At 36.5% G+C, this 11,113-nt stretch overlaps 1 protein-coding gene across 1 annotated transcript; it reads right to left on the bottom strand.

The window, feature by feature from the left end:
• Positions 1-3,620: 3,620 nt before the first annotated feature.
• On the bottom strand, positions 3,621-10,912 carry LOC110730305 (GATA transcription factor 26-like). Its single transcript, XM_021910097.1, has 8 exons — positions 10,211-10,912; positions 7,667-8,035; positions 6,677-7,109; positions 6,391-6,463; positions 5,871-5,974; positions 5,546-5,732; positions 5,328-5,448; positions 3,621-4,568 (listed from the first exon to the last, which is right to left on the bottom strand). The coding sequence occupies exons 1-8, from the start codon at positions 10,248-10,250 to the stop codon at positions 4,252-4,254; spliced, it is 1,644 nt and encodes a 547-aa protein (XP_021765789.1). The 5' UTR covers positions 10,251-10,912; the 3' UTR covers positions 3,621-4,251.
• Positions 10,913-11,113: the final 201 nt, after the last annotated feature.

The following is an 11,113-nucleotide window of genomic DNA, read 5'->3' on the forward strand; positions in this document are numbered from 1 at the left end:
TTTCTAAAAGAGGTTATAGAATAATGTTCTAGATGCATCTTGGAAGGTAGAGTTTTCAGCATCTTTGACTCTAGAATGCTCAAAGAACATGTGTACATTCTAAAAATGTTTACATGCATTATGATCTACAAATATATGTAAGTCTTGTAGTTTATAACTCTCCATTTGATAAGGTTAGAGACCTTTCTAGAAAGATTACTTAAGTAGGATGGTGGCTATAAATAGGAATCAACGATCAATTGTACATTCAAGTTAAGATTAAATTTCAGCATTTTTTAATACTTGAATTCTCTAGTCTTTTTAGTAGCAACACTTGTCGAGTGGCACACAATGTGTGGCTATGGCAAAGTAGTCATTACATGACAGAAATCACCTCTTTATTCAATCACTACAAAATATCAAGTATCTCGCTTTCCTTTTGCTAGTTTGCAAGGTTGGTTTTATTGATTTATTTTTGGAGAAAAACGCTATTGTTGTTTATGACTCTACTGTTGCTTATGAATTTTGTTCGTTTTTAGTCACAAAAAAAAAAAAAAAAAAAAAAAAAAAAAAAAAAAAATCGCACTTAAAATGATAAAGTAATTGAACTAAACATCACCTTAATCTTATCATTTAAATTGTTTTCTAATTTTAAAACCGATACAAGATAAGGGTGTTTTAACTTTTTTTTTTTTTTTTTTATATCAATTTTCAAAATTATCAATTTGACCAATTTTTAACTCAAACAATTCCTAACGAATCCTAATACCATAATGTATAAAAATTTATATTATCCCTCTCTCTACCACTTTCTCACCCCTCCACATCATCTATATCACAATACAATATATTTTCTCCAAAAATCATCTCTAAAATTTACATTTCCTCTATGCTTTTTTACCATTTGTGACTTCATTGGGCTACCTTCATTAATCCATAAAATAAATGGCCCAAACCAATTAAACCGGAAGTTAAAAACTGCCCAACGAACCGAAAATTGAAGGGACCCACATATCGTCTCTTTTATGGAAGCGCGGGAAAATTAGCTCACTACAATTGAAACCCTAACCACCGATTTTCTCTCTCTTCCCAAACACAAAAATTCGAAAATTTTCTCTCTTCAGAGCTCAGAGCTTCATCAATGGCGGACGAAGAACAAGACCCATTAGCTTTTATCACCGAAAATTGTCGGTATTCATCTTCCCAAGAGGAGCTTCTCTCTCACGCCAAATTTGCTCGAGAAGACGAGACATTTCCCGACGAAGATGAGTCACCGGCGGTAGAGAGTTCCGGTGTAATTCTCCGGAAATTGGACGGTGCATATGATTCCGGGATGAAGGGTGGTGGTGAATTAGCGGCTGGTGTTGCGAATCCTGGGACGCCAAAAAATCTAGGGTTTCGAGGAGAGAGAAAGGGGGAAACATCGGGGACGAAATTGGAGGGGGTTTGTGGAGGAGAGAAAGAAATTGAGGCGCAATTGAAGGGAAGGGAGAGTGAAATTGAGCCTCAATTGAAGAAATATAAGGTTAGTCCATTGGTTCATTGCACTGGGAAAATGGTGATTGAAGGGGAGAATGATGGGGGTGAAGTCGTTGTGTTTAGTGGTGATTTGAAGGTGGAGAAGGTGAGCTCTTTACGGCCCGTTGTTCCGGAAAGTGCAGTATGTACTGAGAAATTGGATGATGATGTTCATGTTGAGGGTGAGCAGAGAGCAGGGAGTGGAGTAATGAAGAAGCTGGAATTTGATATGGAAACTGAGGTGATCAATGTTGAGGAAGAGGGAGAAATTGTGGAGATAGTCGATAAGGAAGGCGGTGATCACGGGCTAGGTAGTGGGAAAGTAGAGGATGATGAGAAGCAGGGAGATGGTGGTGTGAAGATGAGGGAGGAGGAAGTGGAGGATGTAACGAGGCGAGGGAAGAGGGAGTTGCCTCGTTCGATGTTTGGGTTAGTTTGGGGTGAGGGAACTGGAGATTTGATTGGGAATGAAGATATGAAAGGCGGTTCAAAGGAAGCAAATTTAGAAGGAGAGAAAGATGGGGAGCCCAAGGGTGATCAAGAAGAAGTTTGTGGTGAGGGAAATGGGGAGTTAATTGGGAATGTAGACGTGAAAGGCGGTTCAAAGGAAGCAAATTTAGAGGGAGAAAAGGATGGAGAGTCCAAGGGTGATCAAGAAGAAGTTTGTGGTGAGGGAAATGGGGGCGCGAATGAAAATGTAGTGGTTGAAAATAGTAATGTGGAAAGGGATTCGAAAGAGGCTAGTGTACAAGGAAATAGAGATGAGAAATCCAAGGGTGGTGAAGAAGAAGCAATGAGATGCATTTTGGATGTTTTGAGAATGCTTGTGAGTGATAAGTGTTCCAATGATGATGGTGAGGTCGATATTTTGGAGACGGCTAAGAGACATGGAATGACATTTCCTCGATCGAGATTTCTCCCGGAGGTGGATGAGTAGTTTGAAGTAGTGATGAAGATTGAAGATGATTTCTTGAAAATACCTATCTAGGAACTACAAGGAAGTTTTTGATCCATAAAGTTGGTAACTTTAGTGTCTTAATCTTGTATTAGTGTAGGCTTTGGAGATGTAAATGTATTGTTACTTGAATTAAAGTGTTTCTGATATGTAAATATGTAAAATCTATGTCCACTTATTTCTTGTGATGAGAAAATGATGTTTCTTGTGTATTGCTTCAACTTTTGTTTCCACTAGCTTAGATAAGAGATTGAAGCCAATTAATGTTTTACTTTAGGATTACAGTCTTTGCAACATTTAGTAGTTGCTTTCAGAAGCTTCTTTACTTCTCTTACATGGTCAAATTATCCTTTCTGTGAAATAAATGTTATAATTATCTAAGTTTGGACTGAGTAACACATAAGAACAAGTCATTCCATGTTACCACAAGATAAAATTATGGGATTCCATCATATTAATGCGACTTTTTCATAATTTTTGGGTCACATTTTCTTACATATTCAATATTTCTCCGTCCTAACTCCTAATGTATCTGCCACATTTTTGTCTTGTGGTTGTTTCAATGAAAAATTCTCTTTTTGTACAAAGATTTTTTTTTTTTTTAAGGTAAGGAGAAAAACCCTACCGTACCTCAACCCTCATGGTTTTTTTGGTTCGGTATTTGTGGGTTAAACACTTTAAGAATGAGGGGAAAGGGTAAGGGATCTCCACCCTCAAAGTGTCTCTAGTGGGGATTAAACCCCCAACCTCAACATTAGAAGGTGACAATCCTTACCACTAGACCAAGCTTAGCTTAGATTTTTTTACCAAGAGTTGAGTCTCACATTCATCCACGTAGGACAAGTAAATTTTTTTTCTTAGTTGGTAAGGAAAAGGGTTCTACGAGTCTGAAATCTCTCACAAATCTTTCCAGCCCGAGTTAGGAGGATAGGCACTTTGAGAGGAGGGGGGAGAGGACAAGTAAATTGGGGGAAAAGGATATAATTTAAGTAATTTTTTAATATACTGGAATTAAAAAAATATGAAAGGGCATGTCCCAATGAATGAGCCTCCAAACTTTGATACTAAGCCAAACCCAAGGATGGTCAAAACTTGAGTAAAGGAAGGGGAAGAAAAGTGAGACAAAAACATGGGGAGCATACATAATAAAGATTGAACACTAGACACCTTCAAACAAAAAAAAGTATTTGGTGAGAACTAGTGAAAATTTGACAAGTTTTGCTATTGCTAGTTACAACTGACTCAATCTATCTATTACTTCACTCGGAAATTGACACCCGATTTGTCAAGGCTCCCGACTAAAATGAACTGAGGAGTCAGGTTACCTCCTATGTAAACCTGTATCTAAGAAAGCCAAGCAAATGCAAAGCCTTTTCACTATAGTAACTCTCCATATATCCAAATATATGGATGAAGATGACATTTGTTTACAGGCATCTAAGAAAACTCACTTCGGTTTCCTTCACTAACCGGGATGCTATGTACTTCCCCCACAATACAGTTTACCCATAAGGATGCCATATGTTAGCTTATAAGGGACTAAACTGCATACAGTACCCCGAAATCTTTACCATCTCTTCTGCATTATGGCTATATATGCTACAAGCTTTCATCATCAACCTATACAAAAAGAGAAACCCACATATTCCCCTTACCTATCCAAGTTCAAAATAGGCACTTTGGGGGAGGGGGATGAGGGGTCATAACAAAACTATTAAACAGCATCCAAAGAAAATTTGTTCTATGAATTCGGATGGCATTGTCCACTGCCTATGGATGGAACAGTTGCTCGGTATTTGTCAAGGACGGAAATGAGATATGGGTATAGAACTACTACTGGCTTGTTGAGATGCAAAACTAGAGGTTGGGCAGAGGAGCTCAGCCTCAGCTTGCGGGTATGATCCATTGGATGGAACATCGAGCAGCAGATCCTGATCAGAGCTTTCATCTTCGAATTGGTAGGAATCAAGCATGAGGGAGCTACCATTGGTTGGGAAGGTGAAGAGGTTCTTCGGAGCTGGAGTGAGGCACGAGCCTTCATATTGTAAGGGTTGCTTGCTTTTGCAATCAACTTTCAGGAGCACTCGTTTGGGGATTTTCGTTGCACCATTTGTTTCTGGAGAAAGATAAAGAACATAGCACTATCAGCTTAGTATCAAAATAGAAAAGACACAAAATGGAGAAAAGTGACATTTTACTTGCTAATTGTGCTGCCATAATTCTGAACCAATATTAGAGATTAAATGCTTTCCTTGGTGCCAAATTGTAAATGCATCATGATGTCACAAACACCAATCCACTTTTTCTTTACAGTAATTTATTGTAATCTCATCAAGACTAGCCGCAGTAAGACAATTCTTTAAGCGATTTAATTGAGTATAAATAGCAAGTGGGGATTAAAAATAGGTCAGTTATGAATTACTACCTACAACTGTGATACGAGTATTTTTTAGACAAAATTAATGTAATCAGGACATCTCGAAAAATCAGCAGTCATGCAGCAAGCGATTTTTTTAATTCTTAGAAAAGTATAGGTCTTCTTCGCAAGTCAAATTAAGATTTTTACAACAATAGACATTGTTCAATCTCAATCGTATGAAGTATTTGAAAATTTTTCCAATAGTACATTGTAAAATCTAATCTTGGATACCAGTAGTACATTGCAAAATCTCATCTAGAATACCATCTCTGATTTATATTGTTAGCCAAACATTTAAGACTTCAATGTTTCTTCTTTATCTCTTAATAATAATCTCAGAAACCAAATAAGGTAGAAAATCTTTAACTGCAAATCTATAAATAAATGAAGATACTAAAAGTATCCAGGGAGTTAAGGCCTAATTTTTAACTCCAAAAGGCAACAAAAGTGACTAACCTGGCCAGCGATGAGTTTGGCTCTCCCGCGATCTCTTAGCATTGGCAAAGTTACCAGAAAAGCAGGATTTAGCTTCTGATATGCGGACAGATTCTCCTGTACTCTCTTTAGTTCTCTTATCCTGCAATCAAACAGATGAGTAGGCCATTCATGTCAATGTGTGAAATAAGTGGCAAGCTTGATGAGAAAGCTGATAAATTGAGAAAATCAGGTCGAACCTTGAGTGAATTACGATACTCCACCCAATTGCACTTGGTCATATTGGACAAAGCTAATCTCTTAAGGACCTTACAATCCTCAGTTTGTATTCCTGAAAAGGAAGTATCAAATACTCCATCGGCAAGCAGCTTCTGGAAAGAAGATATATTCTCCTTGAAGTGAGTGCTGGTAAATATGCTTCCAAGACTGCATGAACAACAAAAGGAATAATAAGCCTTTGAATCTTCATATGAAATACTTAAAATAAAAATTTATGTTGAGAAGTATTTGAGAGGTGTTGGATTTTCTTAACAACATACATAAATCATTAAGGAGGACACTAACCTATCAGAAACAGAGGAGGTATCGACAGTAGGCAGATACTTGAGCAAATCCTGCTGTTCCTTATCCGTTAAGTGACCCCGAAAGACATCAGGATTGACAATTTCCTGCAGAAAAACATGGATGATCCTCATTTAACATTCAAAGTTGTATCGCTTCCATGTCAGAGTAATGTAGAACAACAAAGTTTCAGGACCTAGGTTTTGAATAAAGAGAAGAAAACTTCTTTCTTTTTATTTGAGAGAAAAGAAAGAAAATAACAGGCTTTATAGGAACACATGATACAAACAAACCCACACTCGAGCACAACTGATTGCATTCATGGCCTCATGGGCAACAATAGTGAGTTGAGTTCTATAAAATAAATGAATTTCAGTAGTTGTTCTGTGAGCAGAATTCTCAACCAAGATGCAAGTTTAAAAGACAAAATCAGGGGGGAAATTGAATAAACACCTTTACGGCTTTAACAGTAGTATTGGGCATCAGCTGTAATTATTCTGTAACATGTAAGGATGAAACTCACAGTCAAGTCAATGTCGCACAGCAGAGAATCATGATTCCACAGAAGTTGGATGCTCTCATTATTGTATTTTTCCCTGCAAAACAAATAACAGTGGAAAATTTAAAGTGAGTTTTTTTTAAATAATCTTTGTGAATTGTAGCTTAACAACTTGAACACATGTTAAGTAATAATGTAATATCATACGAATACTCTTCAGGCCTTATTTGCACCATACAGGATGAAAATCCTGTCAGTTATATTTGCACTTCAGGACAATTTCTAGGTAACTCATGTGAATAAGGTTTACCTCTTAACTTGCTCCAGCTGCAGAATGTGGCCATTTAGCCTCTTAACTTTTTCCACCCCCAAGCAGGAGCTACCCACACTCTTGCTGTCATTAAACAACAGCATAGATGCAGGATTTGAGTAGCCCTCATCTGTTCTGCAAAGCTTATTTTCAACTGACAGGGAACTAGCTTCGGATTCCTCATCTCGTGCAATGGAGCTTGGGTGTCTAATAAGTACACTTCCATGACCTATTTCAACTGATACCATTGGGGCCTCACTCTCATAGAGCAAGTCATCTTCAGAGGAAACTGAAGGGTGAGAAGCCTGTTGTTCATGTAAGATGGTATACAAGTCCTTTGTCAGCTTCTCTACTGAAGATTGCTTTGCACGGGTTACACATGTTCTTTTCCTTGACGGAACCAGCGCATCCCACACAATGGATTGTGCTGGACCTGGAAAAGGACAAAAGTAAGACTAAAATACACAAATCATAAAAGGACAGCATGTAAAGTGTTCTATTCACAACAATTCCAGCAGTTAATTCATCAGCAGCAAAGCTTGATAGTCCAACAACAGAACATCACACTGTTTTTCCTCCAAGTTCATGTATATTATAATGATGAATGGTGATTTACATGCGATTCACATATGATAACTCAGCAAACTGTACATGCTAAATATGAACAATCCAGTCCTACAGAGTACAGCACCAATGAAGTACCAATATTTCCTTCTAGATGTTCATTTTAGCAAGTAGCACATTGAGAATGATGTTAAGCACCAACCACCCAAATCACAGATATAGCCTCATGGACTTCCACTCACAATCATCACAGATATGGCCTCTGGACTTCCACTCAAAATCATATTGCTCGCTGGATAATAAAATAGGTATCATCTAATGCAACCCTCCAATTAAACCTAGATACACAAGGGTTCAATGGATACACCTATTGTCTAGCATCATCCTTCACTCATGTCAATTTTAGAGTGCAGGTTAGCCTCTGACCTGTCAATTCACTAGCCTCCGCACTGCCAAACTGAGCACAGCTTTCAGAATTCGATATGGCAGAGCCAGAACTTGATCTATTACTCGTATCCTCATCAATATTCTTCTGAAATCCCTGGCTGTAATCAGGGATAAAATCCCCATCAATGGAATTTTCGTAATTATATTTCCTTTTGCTTATCTTATCATCCCTTTTCTTAAGAGACATGGTCTTCACTCTGCCCACTCTATGATCCTCATACTCGTCAGGATCAACTCTGGAATGTAAAGGGGTATAATTTGCAAGAGTTCCCTTGGTTCTCCATCGAGATCCACAAGCATTGCAAAGCACAGGCTTCTCAGGGGGACCATTACGCCAAAGTGGGGTGCCTGCATTAGTAGAATGATGTCAAAAACATTATATAAACAAAGGGCTTCAATAACAAGAATGGCTTAGGAGCCGCTTTAGAATATTTTGCACGTCGAGCTTATGGAAGCCTACAGCAATAACTAACACTTTCAAATGTTCAGCAATAAGAAATCTTTGCAGGCAAATATTCTTGGGGGGGGGGGGGGGGGAGGGGGTTGAAGGTTTCCAAAGTCATAAACTTCCAGCCTTGATATACCACAGTGCTTCCCAAATTCAATTATCTCAGAGATACAGACTTTATAAAATTTGCATCAAATTTCCAATATCAAACTCAAAGAAAATGCAACCCAAAGGATCTTTTGCATAAATGTCAACACCCAGCATGCACACATTTTTTTACAACAAAAATATTTAGAAATGATGTATAAGTTTAACATTTGCAATGTTCATTGTATTGAATAAGCAAATGTATAAGTTTAACATTTGCAATGTTCATTGTATTGAATAAGCAAACCAATAAACAAGAATCTAATTTGAGACTCTCAAATTGAAAAGGCAAGAGCTAGAAAATCAAGTCATAAGGTTTGCATTGACCAAGCAGGGTAGCAACAATTGTCTGGCATAGCATATAACTTGCAAAAAGAGCTGAATGCATTAGACCAGAATGCAGCACTTCGAGTAAGCAGAATTGTAAGACAGGACACCTCAATAGGGAAAAGGAACCGTGACAAGGTTTCAATAACTAGGATATGCTCAGGAGACAAAGAATTAGTGGAGTCAAAGATAAGGTGAGGGGATGTGGAGTAGCTAGAAGCAGAAGTGAGAAGCCAGAAATCCTGCAACAACAACCCATACATAAGGGTTGAGACTTCCATCCTTCAAAGTCACGAGAAGTTCGTGAACAGTCTGATCAGACAACTGTATGAAGTGGAAGCTCAAATGAGTGAAATGACTGCATGATTTACTAATAAAGACTGAAAAGCAATGATCATAGCTTCCAAACATGAGCAAGCCACAAGCAACTAAAGTTGCACTAATGAAAAAAACACATTATAGCTGACTTTTAGGCAGAAGGGATTTGACAATCAAATAAAAAGATGAAATGCATTTCCCCAAAACAAGTGTGGAAGTTCTCAGTCATCTAACAGACTCTAATGGCTTCAATTACACTATTACAGCAGCTTAAATAATGATGATTGAGCTATCCTGAGCTCTGATTTCACTCTTACACTAGACTCGAGATAGTGAAGTCTGTGATCAAGCCAGAAGAAGCTTGGTGTTCTATGAAAACTTTGGCATTGCCTTGAGCAGGACTGGGTAGTAGATAGATAAGACTTTTGGTGTACAAGACAGTGAAAACCTATACTTCTAAGAAGAGTAGAGGCAATGGAAAAAATAAACAATGGTTTTGCAGAGTTTATTGGTTCCATTGACCCTCAATCAACAAATTAAACACAACTACTCGAAAATGGTGATGGTAAACCAGCTGATAGACCCTCTCCATATATAGGAGCAGACAGGTGATTGATACCAAATGACAATTCACTTTGGAAAAACACTAATACTAGCAACAGCATCAATTGAATTCACCAATTGTAACTTTCAATTATGAATCAAATAAGCGCGGCGACACGGAAAAAAGAGGATTGAACCAACCCCAATAAGATGAACTTCAATTCAGATTGAAGCTTTATGGAAATGCTAATAAGAATTGAATTGGTTCAATGGGTTATAGAAAAATATCAAAATTTTCAAAAAAAAACCAACTCAAACTCCAGTATATATAAACTTTTGAGATGCAATTTTTTTACCCAGAAAAGAGTCAAACACCAGCAAGTAATCCTAAAACTAGAAAATAAAAACCCATTCATTTTAAGGTACCCCACAAATTTTTCCCAGATTAAGGGAACCTGCAATTCTGTTACCCTTCAATCTTAAAATTCACAAACAAACACAACATACAGCAATTAAACCCAAAACACATTCATCATTCATTTTAATAACCCAGTTTTAGTACTAGCTCCCTCAAACTTATAAATCTAGAAAAGTCAAATTCCAGAAAACCAAAAAAAAAAAAAAAAAAAAAAAAAAAGGTAGAACTGCAAAATCTGCAGTTCTAATTAATTTTTTTTTATATTTATTGAAAAAAAATGGGCAATTTATTCAATAATACAATTCAATTAACAAAAACTCACTTGTAACACCACAGTGATAGCAAGGTCCTTGCTTGCCCATATCCTCCTCCTCTTTTTTTTTCCTTACTTTTTAAATTCCAAAAAATAAAAATCAAATGAAAGCTTTTTTTTTTTTTAATAACCCACAAATTAAAATTAATAAGACTATTTTTTTTTCCAGAAAAAAAAAAAAGAATTTATTCTCTACAACACTGAAAAGTGGTCCGTGAGGGTGTTCTTGCCAAAACCCCAGATGGAGAATCAAAATTCAGAGAAACCCAGAACCAATTTTGGTCTTAAAAAGACTGAATTAAATATCATAAATTACAAATCATGAACTAATTTTAAAAAATTGATTTTGAAGCTAAAAATCTGTGAAATTCAATTGAAAGGAAAAAATGGAATCTGGTAAATTGGAGAAGAAAGAGAACAGAAGAGAAGAAAGGAAGAAGGGAAGGGGAAAGGCAGGTTGAAAATGGAGGGCATGTATTTGTATATAAGACTTTTTTTTATTAATTTTTAATGTGTTTTTTTTCTTTGTTTGCTGTTTTGTTGTTGTTGTAGTATTGTATGTGAAGCAAATGTTTCATCTTTCCATTAGCTTTTTCTCCATTTTTTTCCCTGATTTTTAAATCTTGAAAATTTGGAAATTACTACTTTTAATTACTACTATTGTCGATTAAAACCTCAAATACTTTTTCTTTTCTTCGTTTGCTATTTAAATTGTAAAAAATGGTAAAAAAAAAAAAAAAATTAAAAAAAATAATAATTAAAAAAATAATAATTTTGAAATTAATTTTTTTTGTTAATATTAATAAAGATGATGATGAAATGGGTTAAAGAATATCCCTGTTGACTATGGACTTTTCTTCTATTCTATGCACACCTCGCATAAAATTGTGCTTTAGTTTGCAAGAAAGTCCA

Source organism: Chenopodium quinoa, unplaced genomic scaffold (assembly GCF_001683475.1).
Source record: "Chenopodium quinoa cultivar QQ74 unplaced genomic scaffold, ASM168347v1, whole genome shotgun sequence".
NCBI classification, from domain to species: domain Eukaryota; kingdom Viridiplantae; phylum Streptophyta; class Magnoliopsida; order Caryophyllales; family Amaranthaceae; genus Chenopodium; species Chenopodium quinoa.